Here is a 21,956-nt window from a genome sequence, read left to right as displayed (position 1 = left end):
GACCTGGATATAACCAGGGTCCCAGGTTTGAGGAGACAGTGCTGGGTCAAACAGCCTTTATCTTAGCAGTTGTGAGACCCTAGAGAACTCCTTTGGTGTTTTGGGGTCTCCCCAGCATGCACAATGGGGGTTATGCTAGCATCTCTTTCCTAGGGAACTCATGAGGTATGTTTGAGATAAATATTTAAAAACTCATGGTGTGGTGTTCCCTGTGGATATTGCACACACTTAGAAATGGAACAAATACAAGAAGGGGTGAGAGGTAACGTGGAATGCAACTCCAGTGGGCCTGGGGTCCACAGTGTGATCTCGGGAAAAGACACTTTTGCTCTGGGCCTCGTCTTTCATGCTGCGCCAGTAGAGGCTGAGATGAAATGAAGTTCAGACATCCTCCCCCTATGACATTGCACCTTCCAGTGCCTTCCCATTTTATTTAGACCCAGACCCTGTGCCTCATCTCAGCCTAGGGTGGGCAGCGTCCACAGAGACAGCACTGAGGCGTTAGTGACTCCCTTCTGAATGGTGGAATATGACACAGATGATGGAATAGCACTTCTGGGCTAATTCAGGCTGTTACAGCAAAGAAAGAGCCGTAACGGCCTGGGGAGCTCATCAAAAACAGAACTGTATTTCTCCCTGTTCTGGAGGCTGGAAGTTGGATATCAGAGCAGCAGTGTGGTCGGGCTTAGTGGTGACACTGCCGCCCCATTCATTGAGCTTTTACAGGTGCTGTCCTTTCCTTGGAGGACACCTCAACTTTAGGAGCATGGGTAGACCTCCATTCAAAGCCCAGCTCCCCCTTGTAGCTTGGTGATCGTGAGGAAGTCATAGAACATCCCTGTGCCTGTTTTCTCCTCTGAGAAATGGCGTTAGTGAGAATTGTTTCCCTTTTTAATCACAGAAAATAAAGCACGCGAAGAAGTTAATTCGGTGCCATTGGGCAGAGGGTGAGAGCCCAGCAAACCGGAGAGATCAGCTTGCCCACATCAGTGGCGAGGAGTGCGGAGAGTGGGCGAGGCTGGGGCAGGAAGCAGGCCAGCCTGCCAGAGCCCAGGAACAGGTGAAGGGCAAGAGTGAGCTCCTCACCCTGAATTCTCAGGGTTCACAGGCATGCAGGGGCTGTGGGGAGTACAATCATCAGGGCTGCTCTCGTTCCCCTGGTTCCCTCCATATCTGACGTGGTCCCAGGGCCCCTCTCCCTGTGTTTCCTCTCTGCCCTACTTTCTTTCTGGCTGCCCTTCCAGGACTCATTTTTGGCCCTGGTAAGGTGGAGTCTTGAGGTAACTATAGGCCTATTAATAACTCCTCTGATGTTCAACCTGCCATTTGTTGAGACCTCTGAGCTTAGTCAGAAATCTGCTCCTGCTGGGACCTGAGAGAGGGCTGGAGGGAGCTGACAGTGCAATGGCAGTTTTCCCTGGGGCAGCCACTCCAGGGTCTATTGGCAGGTATCTGCCAAACTGGAGCTTTCATTTGGGTGTCTGGTGTTCTGAGGTGTGATTTTCCCTCTGAAGATAGGCTGAGCCCCAGGTGGGTGCCTTAGCCTCAGAAATGGGTCCCCCTGAGCTGGGAGCTGTGCTCTACCCTCAGTGTCCTAGGACACCTCACACCTGGCCCTGCCCATTCTGGCTTCTGAAGCCCACAGAGAGGATCTGTAGAAATTGCTAGATACGAAAGGACTACAAATAAGTCATAGGAAGTGTATTTACATAACGCCGTGGTTTTCAGCCATTACTATATGTTTACTTCAGCAAAGGCAAAATTTAAGAATGTTAATACCCTGTGTCACCCTGCAGAGATTTGGATTTATTTGATGGGGCAGGAGACAGGCATCTTTGGTTTTGTTTTGTTTCATTTGTTTCTTTTTTGAAAGCGGGACTTTGCAGTGTTGCCCAGGCTATAGCGCAGTGGCACGATCATGGGCACTGCACCCTTGATCTCCCAGGCTCAAGGAATCCTCCCTTCTCTGCCTCTCAAGTAGCTGGGACTATGGGCATGCACCACCATGCCATGCTAATTTTTGTGTTTTTTGTAGAGGTGGGGTCTCACTGTTCCACCCAGGCTGGTCTTAAAAGTCCTAGCCTCAAGCTGTCCTCCTGCCTCAGCCTCCCACAATGCTGAGTTGACAGATGTGAGCCACCATGTCTGGCCTGTTTCTTTGAAGAGCTCCCTTAGTGTTTCTAATGGGCATCCAAGCAAAGAAGATTTTGCTGGCAGAAGGCTCGTGGAACCCTACTGAGGCCGCATCTTCTTCACAGCCAGCAGATCATTCCCTGAAGTGTCTGCTTGGCAGTGCACAGGCTATTTATATCCTGGGCTTTGGGGAGCTGTTGGGTTTGGGGACTGGCTGGCACATGAGTATTGGCTCTGGGATCTGTCACAGCCTGGTCCTGTGGAACACCCAGTCTAGGATCCTCCTTCCCAGACCACCATCCTGCCTCTCACTGCCCCTATAGCAGGAGACCCAAGCCATGACCCCATGGTCAAAGGCATCCATGTACGGGACCGAAGTTGAGTGACTCATGTGGGGAGGGGCGGGGCACAGCTGCTTGCTGGAAGGGTGTTGGGAAGTATTGGTCCATCAGCTGTCATGTCCACCTTTTCCTGCTGAATCCCAGCGATCCTCAGTGGTCTGAGAAGCGTGTGGCACCTGGGTTCTTGGCTGGCTGAGTTGGTGCTTTTGCAGCCTCTTTGGGGCTCTTGTATGTGAGGTCTCACCTGAGTTGCTTCAGGAAACCTTTGACCCTCAGGCTACCTCCTGCTTAAGAGCAGAGCCTTTGTGTGGAGATCTGGCTGGCCTCTCTAGCATCCAGCCTGTCCTGTCCTGTTATGTCTCGGTTTGAGGTTGTGCGGAGGGGTCTCTTCCCATAGAGGAGGCAAGGCCAGTCGTGTGGGTCAGAGTGAAGCATGGCGATCCCAGCTGGCTGTGCCCGGCCTTTGACTGGAGGAGTCTGAGAATGACCAAGCCTGGGGAACTGCCCTTCCTGGGAAACAGCATGTCTCCTCCCCTATTGTGGAGTTTCTGGATGTGATCCAGAGTGTGCTGGGCCTCTGTAGCATGTGCTGGGTGTAGCTGTGTGATTCAGGGTGGGAGGTGCAGGGGATCATCTGCTCTGAGCCAGATAAGGCCTGGACAGGACTGGGGAGCAGCCCTCGAAGCCAGGTCTGATGGGAGAGTAGTCATGGGTAGGGAGGGGACAGGGTCACCAGGGCTGTGTGTCACCTGTTCTTGCTGCTTTGTCTGCCCTGGGAGTGAGAACAGAGGTGGGCTGCTGTGGACCCACTTTGGCTTCCTGCAAGCAGGTGTTCATGTGGGGAGCAAGGCAGGTGGGTGGGGGACAAAGCTGGTTTCTGAGGTGTTGAGTGGTTCTTTGTATGTCATTGTCCTTTTTCTCTCTGCCTTCCCCAACAGCTCTGCTGTAGCAGCCCACTGACCAAGTAGGTCACTCAGAGCATCCTGGTCCTACACATAAGCGTTAAGGCCCCTGAAGGGCCAGAGGAGGCTTAGGAGTTTCTCAAGAGTGAGCCCAGGGTGGGAGGGGACCAGAGTCACTGAGAACAGCCCGTTTGAAAAGTCAGGCAGAGGGATCCTGAGCCCTGAATATGCCTGCCTGGCCTGCGGTAACCATGCCAGCAGGGTCAGGGCATTTGGCCAATTGCTGTCTTGGTGGAGGCAGGAACGTCTTGCTTCCCCAACCCCTGTCTTTTTGTCTCCAGTATCCTTGGAGCAGCTGCAGGGTGGGTAGTGGGGTGTCTCTCCCAGCTGCTTGAAGAGATGAGCCTCCACCCGGCTGCCTCTGCCAGGGGAAAAGAGTAATGACTGCAGCAGGGAGAAAAGCGAGCCCAGCCCCTTTTAGAATCAACCCTGCTGCTCCGATTCTAATTTTCGGTTCAGATTTTGCAGGCATGAGTGTGGGTCCCTGAGTACCTGCCCTTTGAATTCTTTTGGTGAGGACTGAGCATTCCCCCAGGAGCTTCTCATCGAACCCCAAAAACACGGCCCCCAATCCACCACCTCATCCCTTCCCAGGACCTGCTGAAGCTCACACCCGTGGACCACCCAGACTGCCTGCCGCTACAGGATGCCCTCCGCATCTCCCAGGACTTCTTTCTGGCATCAGTGTGGACATTGACCCCGCTGGACTGCAGTCACAGTGGACTCCCAAGGGGCAGGTGAGCTCATGGCGCAGCAAGGCCTCACGCTCAGGTTGAGGAGCCCAGAGTGGACCAGATCCCCAGTCCCTTCTCTGATGGCACAGGCATCTCTCTGTGCCCCTTGTCTCTGCAACCCTGATTCCCCATTCCCAGCCAAGGAGAGGTCTTCGATCCCTGGTCATGCTGATTTGATTCCCTGTGGCATCGTGGGCCCTAGGCTGAGAGCTTTAAGCCCAGTCTCTCAATAATCCTAAGAATCCAGTGAGCCAGAAGAGGGCACAGGACCAGAGAGTCTCTCCAGGTGCGCCACACAGTCTTTGAGCCGTGTCAGAGCTGGATTGTTTACCTGGGGCTGGCTGTCTGGAGGACCCAGGCATTGTCCCCCACACCAGGGAAGTTGGCCTGTGGGTAACTCATTCTTGAATGCAGACACCTGCCTATGCCATCAGGGTGACCCAGGAGGGTGAGAGAGCAGGACATCTCAGCCACTTGAGATTGACTTGAATGAGCAAGAGCCAGGAAGGGAGCCCCACAGAGGGAAAGGCTGGTATTAGAGGTGGCCAAGGCCATCCAGGTTGCTGGAACATTCCACATGGGCTCCTGGATGTCAAACAGCAGTTTCCCTGGGGGCCCTTCTTGGTGGAAGGGTGGGGGTTAGTCCAGTGAGGGGAAACAACACTCAGCATGAGAGGCACAATTAACCCCTGTGGGTCGGCAGCCTGGCCCAGATCAAAGGCTTCCTGACCGATAGAGGTTGTTATGTGGCCCTGAGGAGTGAAGACTGCCTGGGTTCATGCTGCTTTGTTACATTTGTGAGTGAGGGGCAGGTCTGGAGAGTGTCTGATGGCGCATAAGGAGCTGTTTCTGTGCAGTTGTTGGTTCTGGTTTGCAAAACCATGGGATATCACTAGTTTGTTTGACTCTGGGGATATCTGAAAAATCTCTGGAAGACTTAGAGTAGCATCGGTTGTAGGTCATCTTAACTGTACGGTTTCAATGCACGCACCTACATCTCGCAGTGTACGCAGGTCACACGGTGTGTCATAGAGACAGGAAAGACTGGGACAGATGGTTGCAGCCCCGTGGAAGCCCCTCTGACTCTGAGGGTGGCTGAGGGGAAACTCTGGAAATCCTCATGGAGTAGAAACCATCCAGAGCCCAGGTGAGAGGTGGCTGCAGGTCCCCCCAGGACACTTCTGCAGCCCCGACCGAAGGCAGCCCGGGGTCTCCCATCCCCTGGGTATATTTGTTAAAAATGTGTCCATCATATATGAATTTGGGTTTGGTATTTGGTTCCCTCGTTGTGTCTTGTTCTGTATTTTTGTGTTAATGTCAATACCGTATTGTTTGGACCACTATAGCTCTTCTATGTCATTTGTAATCAGGGAGCATAATACATCCATGTACTTTGTATTTCCCAGTGGTGAGATTGCTAGATGACATAGTAATTGTATTTTTAATTTGAGGAGGAACTGCCAACTATTGCTCATAGTGTGTACACCCATTTACATTCCCACCAGTAGTGTCTAAGAGTTTCCCTCTCTGTAAATTTACACTTGTGATTGCCTTTTAAAAATTCTGTTTTTGCTTTTGGCAACATTCATTTTATGTGGATGGGGACACTGTCTTAGTGTGATTTGATTTAAATTTTTGTGATGATTAGTGATGTGGGCAAGCTTTTTTTTTTTAACCTGTTCATTTCCTGCCTTCTTTTCAGAAATGTCTATCAGTTCTTTGCCCAAGTTTTGTTGGATTAGTTGGTTTTGTGTATTTTCCTACTTTATGTTAGTTTCTGGTATATGTCAGATGAACACCTTCAGCTCCATGATTCCTTATACTTACCGCCTCACAGCATCCTGTGCTCATTCTGTCTCTTCCGCTCAATGACCACTGCCTGTGTCCCATTCTTCTCCCTCCCCAGGGCAGGGCCCAGACCTCCTGCCTCCCATGGAAGCCTGGCCCAATGCGGGGCCAGCCACATGGCACAGTGTCCAGGGCCTTTCTGAGTGGTGGACAGGCCAGTTGGCATGGAAAATGGCGTCTGGGGTTTCTGAGTTGACTGTTGAATGCAGACTCAGCCCACTCAAAACCAGTCACCACCACTGCCACCCAAGCAAGCCACCTGGGAGCCTGGAAATTGCTCTGCCCACCTCTTGCCATGGGCACAGACACATACCATAGGGAGGACTGCCAACAGACCCAGCCCACCTGCCCCTGGTCCCCAAGGATGACATTCAGGGGCCTGGGGATCACCCCAGCCCACCAACCACAACCTGTGTCCATGCAGGCTCCCACAGGGCCTAAGGATAGGCTGACCCCTCCCAGAGAACCCCCACCCCACAAGTACCCAAGTACTTCACCCAGGGACCTGGGTATAGACCTGCCCTGCCCTCCACTTCTGGCATGTGCTTGCACCAGCAGGGGGCCTAACAACAGGCCAGACCACCTGATGCCAGCATCAGGTCCCATGCCATCGTGGGACCTGGGGATCACCCTGCTCTACCCATGAGCACCATCAGGGGCCCCGGGGCAGGTTCATCCCACCTGGCATATGTATGCATGAACTAGAAATGTGTTTGCCTGCTGGGCATGGTGGCTCACGCCTGTGATCACAGCACTTTGGGAGGCCAAGGCGGGTGGATCACCTGAGGTCAGGAGTTTGAGACCAGCCTGGCCAACATGGTGAAACCCTGTCTCTACTAAAAATACAAAAATTAGCCAGGCGTGCTGGCATATGCCTGTAGTCCCAGCTACTCTGGAGGCTGATGCAGGAGAATCGCTTGAACTCAGGAGGCAGAGGTTGCAGTGGGCCAAGATTGCGCCACTGCTCTTCAGCCTGGGGGATAGATTGAGACTCCATCTCAACAGCAAAAAAAAAAAGTGAGAAAGAAAAATGTGTTTGCCGCTGTGATACTTTCAACAACTCAGAGACATGGGGAAGCAGTTGATACGACATAAAAAAAAGCCCGTGGCAGATCCAGCTGACAGATGTGATGGCAGTTCTGCTGCTATGAAAGCAGTCTTTCTTTGACATTAAGGTTTGTCACAGCTCTTGAAAATTTGGCAGTGAGGTTGAAGGTCTCTCAGAAATTCCACGGATCCTTGTATTGCGTATGCATGAATAAAGTTAGAAAACTTTTTTTATCTTTCTCTAGAAATGAATATGAACTTGGGTTAACTTTCTGAGTCAGTTCCCTTGGAAACCTGGAAAAGGTGGAATGTCATCTGTGTTGGGTTACCAGACTACAAATAAAAATGGCCCAGAGTTGGTCATCATTATCTGAATTGGGAGAGCTATGAATGAATTGTGAAACAATGGGGGCATCTCGAGTTAGAGAAGAGTATTTGCAATTTTTGAAGTCTGCCATCAATTGGACTTTGCTATTGTTAGAAATGTTTTGAAGTCTGTGGTCAACTTTTTCGTGGCTGGCTTTGGAGAAAAAATCAAGAGGTAAACCATACTTTGGGTTTCCCTGAGCGCAGTGGTGTTTGTAACTAGGCATGTCCGTTGCTGGGACCCTTGAAAACTTTGACCATGGGACTGTTAAAAGAAATCTCAGTTTCTTTTTGGGACACAGGCTTCTAAGCTTGGTAGCCCTGTGCCCACCCATGTGACCTTGTTGCTTTGCACGTGAGGTGTCACTTGGGGAGCAGGATCCAGAGAATAGCTCCTGGCCTGAAGTGTGGACAGCCGTGAGGATTCCTGCTAAAGACACAGGCAGGATACATCTGCTGGCACACGGTGTTTCATGTCTTATATCCTTCTACGTGATACCAATGGCACTATTGGCTTCATGGGGACTATTTTAGTCGTGTGAATGTTAGATGTATAAGTGAGCTAAGGCCAACTGAGGGCACAGTGGTGTGTCAGTGTCACTAATCATCAGAGAAACACAAATCAAAACCACAATGAGATCTCACCCCAGTTAAAACAGGCCTTTGTCAAAAAGACAGGCAATAATGAACGCTGGTGAGGTCGTGGGGAAAGGGGAGCCCTCAAACACTGTTGGTGGGAATGTAAACTCCCGACCTCAAATGATCCGCCGGACTTCTCAGCCTCCCAAAGTGCTGCTGAGATTACAGATGTGAGCCACCATGCCTGGCCACAAATGGTATCGTTTTATTTTATATGCGATGGTTCGTTTCAAGTATATTGAATACAGTTCCCTTCTGCCTGTTTGTGTTGTATCACAAAACTCATATTGAAGCTCTAAAACCAGAGCATTTGTAAGCCACTCCTGGATTTTGAATGGGGCATGGATGGACTCAACCTCTTTTAATTCCTCCAAAGAATCCCATGAGATTTAAAAAAAACTTTCACTTTAGATTCAAGGGGTACATGTGCAGGTTTGTTATGTGGGTATATTGTGCAGTGCTAAGGTTTGGGGTATGAATGATCCCCAGCACCCAGACAGGACCCAATATGTAGGTTTTCAGCGCTTGCCCCTCTCCCTCTCAGCCCCCTGCGGTTGTCCCCAGTGTCTATTGTTCCATCTTGATGTCCATGTGTACCCAGTGCTTAGCTCCCACTTGAAGTGAGAACGTGGTATATGGTGGCTCACGCCTGTAATCCCAGCACTTTGGGAAGCCGAGGCGGGTGGATCACAAAAAAAAAAAAGATAAAATGAATAAAGGCTACAAATAAACAGTCAGATGAAGAGATAATATAAGGCAAAGACTGGAAGACTCCCAAGTACAGAAGTTTCTGTCCTAATGGAGTTGGACACATGGATGAGTTGGTTTTTTTTGTTGTTGCCCAGGCTGGAGTACAGTGGCACTATCTCAGCTCACTGCAGCCTCTGCCTCCCGTGCTCAAGTGATCGTCCCCCTCAGCCTCCCAAGTAGCAGGGACCACAGGCATGTGCCACCATACCCAGCTAATTTTTTTGTTTATTTTTGTAGAGATGGGGTCTCTCTATATTGCCCAGGCCGGTGGTGAACTCCTGGGTTCGAGCCATTCACCCACCTCGCCCTCCGGAAGTGCTGGGATTATAGGCATGAGCCACTGCGCCTGGCCGTGGATGAGTTCTTATTCACCTTCCTGTCGGCCTCCACATGAAGCTCCCCAAACCTTGTCCTCTTTGGCCTTGTAAAAAATATATATAATTAAAAAATTAAAGACAGGGTCTTACTATGTTGCCCAGGCTGGTCTTAAACTCCTGGTCTCAAGTGATCCACCCACCTCGTCCTCCCTTAGTGCTGGGATTACAAGATTAGAGATGCCAGCTGTCAGGTGGCTAGGTAGATTCAGTGTAAAGTCCTAGAAGACGCATTTTAGTAAAAACAGCTAGCCACCTGACAGCTGGCATCCATCCATTCAGTGAAAATTGTTGGGCACTGTGGATACTGTGGAGGAGGCAGCAGTCGCAGCCGGCCTGCAGAGTGAGATGCAGTGCCGGAGGGCTTCAGGAGGAGGTGGCATTGTGATTGGTGTCTGAAGAGTGTCTCCATGATAATGGAGTCAGTGCAAAGTCCCAAAGACCGGGAAGGAGTAAGGGGAAAGGACGGTTCATATCCAGCTGCCCCACTCCAGAAAAAAAAAAAAGGAGGAAAGGACAGGTGCCAGCAAGGTAGGACAAGGGGGACCTCTGGAGTGTTTTTTTTCCAGTGGGGGAGGGGTGTGCTCAGATGTGCATGCCAAGCGCCTGGGCTGCAGTAGGGAAACAGCAGAGGGGCTGGGACCTGTGATTGGGAGTCTCCAGGTGAGAGGGGTGGCCTGTGGGGACTGGGGATCAGGTGAGGCTGGGAGTGGGGTATAGAGGTGGGAGCAGCTGGACAGGCCCAGTGAGGATGCAGGGGCAGCTGCCCAGGGCTAGACTCTGGCTGCCCTGGTGGTAGGAGGTCTGGGGAGGCAGCTGCTTAGCTCAGGCTTGGGCACGTCCATCTGGTGTGTCTGAAACATAAGCCAGCAGGGCGCAGACTCGTCAGTGAGAGCATTCCTGAGCCCAGTATCCAAGAAGCAAGGGAGGTCGGGAAGGTGCTGCTATGAGGCAGGGGGAGGTCCCCAGAAGTCCAGATGAGAGCATGGCGTGCGTGGAAAGTGCTGCGCAGTTTTGGCATCAGTGAAGTCACAGGGGGCTGTGTGTGAACAGGTGTGCTTGGGCATGTCACCAGGGAGGCCTTGAGACATGAGCGGGTTCGGGTTGGCTTTCCTGGAGACCAGGACGTGGGATAGTGTCGGGGCTGAGGCATGGACAGTCTTCCTGCACCCCCAACCCCTCCTTGGAGCTTTCAGACACTGCAGATAATTACCAGGTGATGTGATAAATACTACCTGTGGCGGGTGCCTTGGGCAGGGAGGACAGGGTGGCCAGGAGGGGTACCCTTTGGGCCCCTGCTCTGAGCTGCTCATCAGGAAAGGTGAGAAGCTCCTACAGGCCTGGTGTCAGAGCCTGGCGAGACCCTGTGAGGTCTTGAAAGTAGCAGATGCTCCCTACAGTCTGTGCGTGGCCGTCTCAGGGAATCCACCCAGTAACTGTTGTAGTTATCCCTGCTCTCTAGGTAGGAGACTGAGGCCAGGAAGGGAAAGGCTGCTGTGATACCCACACTATCAGTGGCTGGGGTTGAGTTTGAACCCAGGGACTCTAGGACCCATGCCTCTGCCATCCTGCCTCTGAGTTTGGGAGTTGGACTTGTTCCATCAAGTGCCAGGCCAGCCCTGCTGCTGGGTGCTCCCAGGCATTCACAAGCTGACAATTCTGAAGGGCCCACGCACTTGGCCATGCTTCAGTCTGTGTCCTCACATCACAGGTGGGTGCTGGAATAACAAATGCTGCAAATGGTACTGGGGGTGTTGGCCAGGCTCTGGGGGCACAGGAGCTCTGCCCATGCCCACAGTTGGCCTGTGCTGACCTCCCTCCATCACAGCTGAGTGGCACCAGCACTTCCATTGAGCTGAAGCCTTCCTCCCATTCCTTCAGTGTGGTCTTTGTGGCTCAGAGAATTTGTGGCCAGGTACAGGATCTGGGGTGGCCCCTGTTTCTCTGCTCTGTGGCCTTTGACAGTGGGCAGGATCTGAGGCCAGGCCCACCTGCAGCAGGTGTTACAAAGAGGCAAATTGGGGCTTAATGTTGGGAAGAACTCGCCAACCAAACACAGTCCCACTATCTTTGGAGGTAGTGAGCTCCCCACTGGGGAAGGTATGTAAGCTGACCTTTCTGGGATGCTGGAAGATCAGAGGGCAAACACTTGAGATTCCGTGATCCTAATATTGACTCCAATGCTATGATGCTTGGATTTGAAGTCAGTTCTATTTAGCCAGTTTACCAAGTGTCTCCTTGGTGCAGGACACCAGGAAACACAAAATGTCCGGATAATATTGGGTTTCTGGCTCCCAGGGGTCCCTGAGATGTTGTTCCAGCGGTTCTGGAGTATGGGCCAGGCACAGCTTGCATCTGGACCCATCCGCATTGCTCGCTCATTGTGAGCCTCATGACTGCAGTTGAGGATGTCATGCCCCCATGCGCCCCCCAACCCCACCCCGCCATGGCCTTCACCATGGCCCACTCAGGGCACGAGGATTTCCGGGTGATTCCTGTGGTCAGCTTCCTGGACCTGACAGTGGGGTGGGGCTGCAATGAGACGCCAGTTGCAGGAAGTGGTTTGCACAGCCTTCCTGGTGTCATGGGTCACTGTCTGGCCGAGTGGCTTTGGGCAGGTCCCTTCCCCTCTCAGCCTGCAGGTTCCTATGCCAGGAGCTCCCTTCTTGCCCCACCAGAGCCTTGTTTTCCCAGATACAGAGGTGGGGCAGATCCCAGCCCGTTGAAACAGACAAGGTTTTGGAGGCCACATTGGGCCCATTTCTCAGAGGGGCAGTGTGGCTGGGTGCTGAGCCAGGCACTGGACTGGCCCCTTGAGCCTCCTGTCAGGCTGAGGCCCCCGAGGCACTGTGGGCTGCTGGTGCCAGTACACAGGAGTGATAAGGAGATGAAAGTCACTAGGATGGTGGGGCGGCATCCCCGCCGGGCTGTGTTTGCAGCTGCCCCGGCTGGAGGCCAGCTTGGCCCTAGAACGCTCCTCAAGGAACAAGGACACAGAGAGCCAACTCAGCCAGCCTCCACCTAGCACCCCAATCAGCACTCCCTTCTTCCCATGACCCCTACCCTCTGCCCGGCTCCTGAAACCGGCCAAGGAGCTAATGGACACCCACCAGGGTCTTAATGAGTGAGCCAGGGTTAATGGGTTACTGGGCCCGGTGACACATTGACCAGCCTCCCAGGGCTCTCAAAGTCCAGACTGGCCTGGCCTTGAAGGTCTTAGCTCGGCCACCTCCTTTTCCAGCTTTGACACCTCGGGGCTCAGGACGGGCCTAAGGTGGTCAAGAGGTCCCCTGCAGCCCTCACTTCCTGGAAAAGGCTCCATTTCCTGGCCTTCAGGCTCAGGTGGTTCCTTCTGCCTGTCAGGTCCTCCCCAAATCCAATCCCACCTCCGGCTGGATTCCCAAGGCCCCTATTCTGGTGTCTGCCCCTTCCGTAGGGCTCTTCCCCCTGGGGTGACCATACTGTCTCATGCCCAGCCAGGTCAGGGCTCCTTGAGAGAAGAATCTGGAGGGGCCAGGATTTGATGAGAGAATGAATGATGGAATAAGAAGGAATGTAAGCGTGCACCTTGCTAAGAGTGACAATACTGGCAGGCTGCAGACCATGTGTGGACCTCGATCTGAGGGCTGAGAGGCTTGGGCCTGTCAGCCCTGTGGGGGCACCCACCCCATCTCATTGAATGGGGCAAAGCAGGTGAGGGTGTGATGGATGGATGGGCCTCGTCCCCCTGCTCCCACTGTCTGGGGTCCTCTGTCAGCCTGTCTTGTCAGACCCCTGAAATTGGGGGTTGAGGAAGGACCCTCCTGGATCATGTGACTCCCTTCAGTCCAGGTGACCAGGGTCCTTGGAGTGACATCTCTTAGAGCCCCACCTGTAGCTCTGCAAGCTGGGGAGAGGGCCTGTTAGGAGAGGCATCCCCTGCCCTGGGGTTGTAGAGGTGAACTAGACTCCTCAGACCTTGTGGGGCCTCAGATGCTTACATCTCCAGCCCCTCCTGGCGTGGGCATCTGGCTGCCGCCCAGCTCTGTTGCCCCATCTCCCAGGGAACCTTTGGTCTAATCTGCCTTCCCCTGAAACCTGGCCTCATTCAGCCCCACCAAGGCCGTCAGAGCTCAGGTCTCTCATTCAGGGTTTGAGACCCCACCGGACTCAGACCTGCAGCGGTCCCAGATCACACAGCCCCAGGGATGGGACCAGCAGCCAGCCATTGTCCCACCTGCAGCAGTTCTTGTGCCTTTAATGCCTCCCCCGCACCGCACTGCCCGCCCGCATGCTGCCTGGGGAGGCGGGGAGGAGAGGAGCTGGGTCACAGCGGGGAATCTTAGCTTGGTTTTAGTGTGCTGCTGGACGACCAGATCCAGAGTCCGGTGAGCCAGTGAGTGAGGGCAGCTGGCTGTGGCCCAGCGCTGTGTGACCCGGAGGAGCCCCTCACCCTCTCTGAGATGCTGGACATCATAGGTGGGGAAGCTCAGGCCAGGGGACTCCCAGGAGTGTCTGGAGGCCTGAGTCCCATTCTCAGCTCTGCCGTGTGCTTGCTGCGCTCTAGAGGAGTTCCTCTTCCTCTCCGAGCCTCGGTTTATGCACCTGCGCAGTGGGAGTGAGTTGCACTTCGGGGTGAAGGGGGAAACTCACATGGGCACATCCTGCAGAGGGATCCCACAGAAGGGGAGAGCCCTGGGTTCTCTATCCAACTGTGTCTGGGCTAGGGGGGGCCTCTGTTTCTTGGCTAAGTGGGTTTGAGAGAGGTATGCCGGTGGGTGAGGGAGGGCTGGGGCAGAGTCACCTGACTTACTCGAAGAAGCCCTTGAGAGAGCCGTGGCTTCTTGGAATTGAGAGGGAAGAGTGGGCCAGACGCAGTGGTCATGCGTGTAATCCCAGCACTTTGGGAGGCCAGGGCGGGCGGATCACGAGGTCAAGAGATCGAGACCATCCTGGCCAACATGGTGAAACCTCCTCTCTACTAAAAATAGAAAAATTAGCTGGGCGTGGTGGTGCATGCCTGTAATCTGAGCTACTCGGGAGGCTGAGGTGGGAGAATCACCTGAACCCGGGAGGTAGAGGTTGCAGTGAGCCGAGATTGCGTCACTACACTCCAGCCTGGGCAACAGAGTGAGACTCTGTCTCAAAAAAAAAAAAAGGAGGGGAGAGTGCAGCATGAAGAAACAGACCCAGGAGGATCTGGCAGCCCTGAATGGGGGTGGGGGGTCAGCTCTGGAGTAGAGCCAGAGCTGTGATGGGGTTGGGGGACCCTGTGTCGTTGGGCCATGCTTGCCTCACTCCTGGGTTCTGTTTGTGGCTGTGGATTGGGGTGGGGCAGGGCCGGTTGTGCGAGGGGTCATTGCCCAACTCCAGGGGGCGCCTGCCACCTCTCAGCTATATATATGGGGATATATATATAGTTCTTTCAACAGGTTTCCAGCAGGTAGTGGTTATTAAATCTTACTGAAGGGGTGTTTTTTCTAATTCTCAACACTGCACCGCACAGGTAGACAGCGTGGAAGATGGATTCCAACTCCAGGTCTGGGTAGTAAGCATCCAGTCCAGGGATGTAGACAGGCCTGGAGAAGCCACAGAGATCTGTGCGTTCTCATACCCAGGGATAGTGACTCTATTCTGGGGGCTGGCAGGGTAAGGGATGGGTGGGTCCTGGGCTTACCTGCAGGTCTGCAGACCTCCTGGGGCCAGCTGACCTCGGTAAATCCCTTTTGTCTAAGCTTCAGTTTCCTGCCTGTGAATGGGGTTGGGGCTGTGCTCTGGTTTCACCCTTGTGGCTCTGGGGTTGTGGTGACAAAGCCATCAAGCTGGGTTGAAGGATTAACCAGGAAACTTCAGACTGGCTGCCATGTCTATCTCTTCCTCATACTCCTCTCTCTGCTGCATCCTGGGAAGCTGCTCTGCTCAGCCTAGATGAGGCTCAGTTGTGTGTGTGCGCACGTGCTTGCACGTGTGTTGGAAGTGGGTGGTACTGACACCAGAGTCAGTGTCTCTGGGTGAGTGAGGCTTGCACATTTCTGGGGACAGGGAACTCACTACCTTATGTGCCCAGGACAAGAGCTGTGGGGTCTGCAGAAGACTTCTAGGCCAGCCCCTGCAGTCTTTCCTTGGGTGACATGGCTTCCCCAGACCCACTTCCCCCTAGGTGCCCTCTCTGCATTCAGGGGGTAGAGGGCTGACTGGGACAAAATGTGACACACTCAGCATGCGAGGAGAAGCCTCCTTTGTTCTGTAGGCCCTACCTCTGTTGACATGGCCTTTGATAAAGTGCCTCCCCTCCTGTCTCCCCTCTCTGGAATCCTCAGCTGCTGCCAGGCTTCAGCTGTGCCCCATCAAAGGCAGCTCTGTCTCCCTACTTTCCCCAGCCCAGGATTTTCCTTTTGGGGTCAGCTGCGGGGGTCTGAGCCATCCTTTGCGCACTCAGACTTTCTTCCTGCCCACCTGCTGCTGTGAATCCTGCCTGTCTTATATGCTCTCAGGCAGAGAGGACACTGCTGAGCAGGCCGGGGCAGGGGACAGAGCCCTGTGGCTCTCCACTTTAGACCCCTCCTGGCTGACTGCCATGGAATGCAGCCACTTAGCAGGGCCAGATCCCCTGATGTTCCTGTTGGCTGTCTAGCCTTCAGGGACAGGTCATGGGGCCTTGGTTCCTGCCCTGTCATCTTCCCAGTCACCCTGATCTTCAGGAGGAGGAATAGCCTGGGAAAGGACTTGGTCATAGCACCTCCACCCTAGGGCTATTGAGGATCTCACAGTTGTGTGTCTGGTGGGTTCTGTCCAGAGCCCATTTGAGAGCAGTGGATGACAGGACAGGCCTATGTGACCCAGGCAGGCAGCAATATTGAGTCAGCCTTCATGTCCCCTTCTGTCAGCTGGGGCAGCCTGGAAGGATGATTGTGGGGTAGGTGTTATGGGCACGGAATAGACCTCAGGTGGAGGCTGCAGGGGCTCTCCGGCACTGTAGGCACAGCAGGCCCAGGAGCAGGGGAGGGAGCCATGACTCAGGGAGCCTCTGACCCATATCCTTGGCAGATAAGGGCCGCAGGGGAATGGGCAGAAGTGTCCAAGGTCCCCTGGGCTGGGCCCGCGGCTGTTCCTGGCTCAGACTTCTTGGTGGGCTGGTCAGAAACATGCAGTAACTTGGGGCAGTTACCAAGTGGCCAAGCGTGAACTGCTGGGCTCTGTGAGCTTGGGCCAGCTCAGGCCCTCTCTGGGCCCTGCCTTTCTGGGCTGTTCGGGTGGTTCCTTGGGCCTGGGGTGCTAATGTTTCTGGATGGGCAGCAGAACCAGTCTGCACTCAGGGCCCCAGGCCATGTTCCCGGAACACACCTTTGGCATTGACAGCAGCGTGTGGTGAGGCCCCTTAGGCTGGGTTCTGGTCTAGTGCCAGGGGCACCACTACTCCACCGCCTCCAGAGCCGTCTCTGCGACACTGGCTGTGAGTTCAGATGCTCTGAACAGGGACAGGGAGAGCCAGAGGGACCCAGCCTGGGGCTCACTGGAGGGGCTCGTGGGCAGACAGCGCCCTTTGGAGGGAACCGAGCCTGGGACGTGGGAACCCTATTCCCCGGCTCACAACACCTCCCACCCGGGGCCCTCCCAGGGCTGCATGAAGTTTAGTCACCTGGTGACAGGCTGAGTTACTGTGCGGAGTCACTGTGTGCCTCCTTGCTGCTGTGACGACAGCCTCCCCATCCTCCTGGCTAGGCTGGACCTCTGTGAGAGGCCTGCCTGTCCTGCACCCTGTGTAGATGCCTTCCACTGTCCCCCAGGGCTGCTGGGCACCCCCTGGCTGGCCTCTTGTCCCCTCTGGGACTAGGTAAGCTTATGGGTTCTCTGGCAGCTCCTGCTCCTTCCCTGCCTCTGCTCCTCGGAGGCGCCCACTCCCAGGACTGGACAGCATGCACACGTTCTGGGAGGCGGGAAGGAGACACTGAGCTTGTGTTTCTGAGGCCCGACTTTAGACTGTGCTCTGTTGGGGAGGTGCCAGGGAGTGTCTGAGGCTGGGCCTGACCCTGCTCCTTGCCCCGTGGATGCAGTAGAGTCATGAAGATGAAGTTAGTGGTGCTGGGTCTGCTGGCCATGGTCCTGGTGCTGGTCATTGTTGGCCTCTGTCTGTGGCTGCCCTCAGCCTCCAAGGAACCTGACAACCATGTGTACACCAGGCCTGTTCAGCTGCGGATGCCAAGCCCTGCTTGGAGATTGGGAGATGAGCAGGGCAGGGCATGGGGGCATGGGCCCTGGAAACCAGGCAAGTGGACCTCGGCAATACCTTAGCCTCTCTGAGACTCAGTTTCCCCACATGTAAGCAGGCTGCCTGGGCACGGGTGTCCCAGGTGCATAGAGCCACTTGTTCTTTGGACTCTCTCAGTAGCCTCTGGGTAGGTGACGGTGATCCCGAGAGCAGGGTGTGGGTCTCCTAGAGCCCAACAGGGCCCTTTTTGTCAGTTCTAAGAGTCTCTGTCTCTTTGAATAAACTGCACTGTTTTGTCGTTTGGTTGTTATTTTTACTTATTTCTCTTTTTATTTTTAGTTATTTATTTACTGTGAGATGGAGTCTCGCTCTTTCTCCCAGGCTGGAGTGCAGTGGCGCGATCTCAGCTCACTGCAACCTCCATCTCCCGGGTTCAAGTGATTCTTATGCCTCAGCCTCCCAAGTAGCTGGGATTACAGGCATGTAGCACCATGCACAGCTAATTTTTTTTTTCCCGAGACGGAGTCTCGCTCTGTCACCCAGGCTGGAGTACAGTGGCGTGATCTCACCTCACTGCAGCCTCCACCTTCCAGGTTCAAGCGATTCTCCTGCCTCAGCCTCCTGAGTAGCTGGGATTACAGGCATGCGTCACCACACCCGCCTAATTTTTGTATTTTTAGTAGAGATGGGGTTTCACTATATTGACCAGGCTGGTCTTGAACTCCTGACCTCAGGTGATTCACCCGCCTTGGCCTCCCAAAGTGCTGGGATTACAGGCATGAGCCGCCATACCCAGCCAACTTTTATCTTTTTAGTAGAGACAGGGTTTCATCCTGTTGGCCAGGCTGGTCTTGAACTCCTGACCTTAATTGATCCACTTGCCTCAGCTTCCCAAAGTGCTGGGATTATAGGCATGAGCCACTGCACTTGGCCTTTAGTGGTGATTTCTGAGATCTTGGTACACTCATCACCCAAGCAGTGTACACTGTACCTAGTGTGTAGTCTTTTATCCCTCATCCCCCTCCCCTTCCACTCTTCCCCTTGAGTACCCAGAGTCCATTATATGATTCTTTTTTTTTTTTTTTTTTTTTTTTTTTTGACATGGAGTCTCACTCTGTTGCCTAGGCTGGAGTGCAGTGGTGTGGTCTTGGCTCACTGCAACCTCCTCCACCTCCTGAGTTCAAGTGATTCTCCTGCCTCAGCCTTCCACCAGCTGGGATTACAGGCGCCCACCACCATGCTTGGCTAAATTGTTTTGGTATTATTAGTAAAGCCAGGGTTTCACCATGTTGGCCAGGCTGGTCTTGAACTCCTGACCTCAGGTGGTCTGCCTGCCTTGGCCTTCCAAAGTGCTGGGAGTACAGGCATGAGCCAGCATGCCGGACCCTGTTATATCATTCTTTTTTTTTTCTTTTTTAATGTTATTATTATACTTTAAGTTTTAGGGTACATATGCACAACGTGCAGGTTTGTTACATATGTACACATGTGCCATGTTGGTGTGCTGCACCCACTAACTCATCATTTAGCATTAGATATATCTCCTAATGCTATCCCTCCCCCCTCCCCCCATCCCACAACAGTCCCTGGTGTGTGATGTTCCCCTTCCTGTGTCCATGTGTTCTCGTTGTTCATTTCCCACCTATGAGTGAGAACATGGTGGTGTTTGGTTTTTTGTCCTTGTGATAGTTTGCTGAGAATGATGGTTTCCAGCTTCATCCATGTCCCTACAAGGGACATGAATGAACTCATCATTTTTTATGGCTGCATAGTATTCTATGGTGTATATGTGCCACATTTTCTTAATCCAGTCTATCATTGTTGGACATTTGGGTTGGTTCCAAGTCTTTGCTATTGTGAATAGTGCCGCAATAAACATACGTGTGCATGTGTCTTTATAGCAGCATGATTTATAATCCTTTGGGTATATACCCAGCAATGGAATGGCTGGGTCAAATGGTATTTCTAGTTCTAGATCCCTGAGGAATTGCCACACTGACTTCCACAATGGTTGAACTAGTTTACAGTCCCACCAACAGTGTAAAACTGTTCCTATTTCTCCACATCCTCTCCAGCACCTGTTGTTTCCTGACTTTTTAATGATCGCCATTCTAACTGGTGTGAGATGGTATCTCATTGTGGTTTTGATTTGCATTTCTCTGATGGCCAGTGATGATGAGCATTTTTTCATGTGTCTTTTGGCTGCATAAATGTCTTCTGAGAAGTGTCTGTTCATATCCTTTGCCCACTTTTTGATGGGGTTGTTTGTTTTTTTCTTGTAAATTTGTTTGAGTTCTTTGTAGATTCTGGATATTAGCCCTTTGTCAGATGAGTAGGTTGCAAAAATTTTCTCCCATTCTGTAGGTTGCCCGTTCACTGTGATGGTAGTTTCTTTCGCTGTGCAGAAGCTCTTTAGTTTAATTAGATCCCATATGTCAATTTTGGCTTTTGTTGCCATTGGTTTTGGTGTTTTAGACATGAAGTCCTTGCCCATGCCTATGTCCTGAGTGGTATTGCCTAGGTTTTCTTCTAGGGTTTTTATGGTTTAGGTCTAATATGTAAGTCTTTAATCCATCTTGAATTAATTTTTATATAAGGTGTAAGGAAGGGATCCAGTTTCAGCTTTCTACATATGGCTAGCCAGTTGTTCCAGCACCATTTATTAAATAGGGAATCCTTTCCCCATTGCTTGTTTTTGTCAGGTTTGTCAAAGATCAGATAGTTGTAGGTATGCGGCATTATTTCTGAGGGCTCTGGTCTGTTCCATTGGTCTATATCTCTGTTTTGGTACCAGTACCATGCTGTTTTGATTACTGTAGCCTTGTAGTATAGTTTGAAGTCAGGTAGCGTGATGCCTCCAGCTTTGTTCTTTTTGCTTAGGATTGACTTGGCAATGTGGGCTCTTTTTTGGTTCCATATGAACTTTAAAGTAGTTTTTTCCAACTCTGTGAAGAAAGTCATTGGTAGCTTGATGGGGATGGCGTTGAATCTATAAATTACCTTGGGCAGTATGGCCATTTTCACGATATTGATTCTTCCTACCCATGAGCATGGAATGTTCCTCCATTTGTTTGTATCCTCTTTTATTTCATTGAGCAGTGGTTTGTAGTTCTCCTTGAAGAGGTCCTTCACATCCTTTGTAAGTTGGATTCCTAGGTATTTTATTCTCTTTGAAGCAATTGTGAATGGGAGTTCACTCGTGATTTGGCTCTCTGTTTGTCTGTTATTGGTGTGTAAGAATGCTTGTGATTTTTGCACATTGATTTTGTATCCTGAGACTTTGCTGAAGTTGCTTATCAGCTTAAGGAGATTTTGGGCTGAGACGATGGGGTTTTCTAGGTAAACAATCATGTCATCTGCAAACAGGGACAATTTGACTTCCTCTTTTCCTAATTGAATGCCCTTTATTTCCTTCTCCTGCCTGATTGCCCTGGCCAGAACTTCCAACACTATGTTGAATAGGAGTGGTGAGAGAGGGCATCCCTGTCTTGTGCCAGTTTTCAAAGGGAATGCTTCCAGTTTTTGTCCATTCACTGTAATATTGGCTGTGGGTTTGTCATAGATTGCTCTTATTATTTTGAGATATGTCCCATCAATACCTAATTTATTGAGAGTTTTTAGCATGAAGTGTTGTTGAATTTTGTCAAAGGCCTTTTCTGCATCTATTGAGATAATCATGTGGTTTTTGTCTTTGGTTCTGTTTATATGCTGGATTACGTTTATTGATTTTCGTACATTGAACCAGCCTTGCATCCCAGGGATGAAGCCCACTTGATCATGCTGGATAAGCTTTTTGATGTGCTGCTGGATTCAGTTAGCCAGTATTTTATTGAGGATTTTTGCATCAATGTTCATCAAGGATATTGGTCTAAAATTCTCTTTTTTTGTTGTGTCTCTGCCAGGCTTTGGTATCAGGATGATGCTGGCCTCATAAAATGAGTTAGGGAGGATTCCCTCTTTTTCTATTGATTGGAATCGTTTCAGAAGGAATGGTACCAGTTCCTCCTTGTACCTCTGGTAGAATTCGGCTGTGAATCCGTCTGGTCCTGGACTTTTTTTGGTTGGTAAGCTATTAATTATTGCCTCAATTTCAAAGCTTGTTATTGGTCTATTCAGAGATTCAACTTCTTCTTGGTTTAGTCTTGGGAGGGTGTATGTGCCTAGGGATTTATCCATTTCTTCTAGATTTTCTAGTTTTTTTTGCGTAGAGGCGTTTATAGTATTCTCTGATGGTAGTTTGTATTTCTGTGGGATCGGTGGTGATATTCCCTTTATCATTTTTTATTGCGTCTATTTGATTCTTCCCTGTTTTCTTCTTTATTAGTCTTGCTAGCGGTCTATCAATTTTGTTGATCTTTTAAAAAAAACCAGCTCCTGGATTCATTGATTTTTTTTGAAGGGTTTTTTGTGTCTCTATTTCCTTCAGTTCTGCTCTGATCTTAGTTATTTCTTGCCTTCTGCTAGCTTTTGAATATGTTTGCTCTTGCTTCTCTAGTTCTTTTAATTGTGATGTTAGGGTGTCAATTTTAGATCTTTCCTGCTTTCTCTTGTGGGCATTTAGTGCTATAAATTTC

At 51.7% G+C, this 21,956-nt stretch overlaps 1 protein-coding gene across 5 annotated transcripts in view; it reads left to right on the top strand.

Moving 5' to 3' along the window:
• The window catches only part of LOC100609371 (uncharacterized), a 52,392-nt gene that overhangs the window by 17,661 nt on the left and 12,775 nt on the right, over positions 1-21,956 (top strand). For all 5 annotated transcript variants that reach the window (XM_063808322.1, XM_063808324.1, XM_063808321.1 and 2 more), the window contains one exon: positions 4,031-4,173. In XM_063808322.1, coding sequence (XP_063664392.1) covers positions 4,031-4,173 — 143 coding nt within the window. The remainder of the gene's footprint in view (positions 1-4,030; positions 4,174-21,956) is intronic.

This window comes from Pan troglodytes, chromosome 23 (genome assembly GCF_028858775.2).
Source record: "Pan troglodytes isolate AG18354 chromosome 23, NHGRI_mPanTro3-v2.0_pri, whole genome shotgun sequence".
NCBI lineage: Eukaryota > Metazoa > Chordata > Mammalia > Primates > Hominidae > Pan > Pan troglodytes.
The sequence above is the reverse complement of the archived record's forward strand: the minus strand, read 5'-3'. Positions and strand labels throughout refer to the sequence as shown.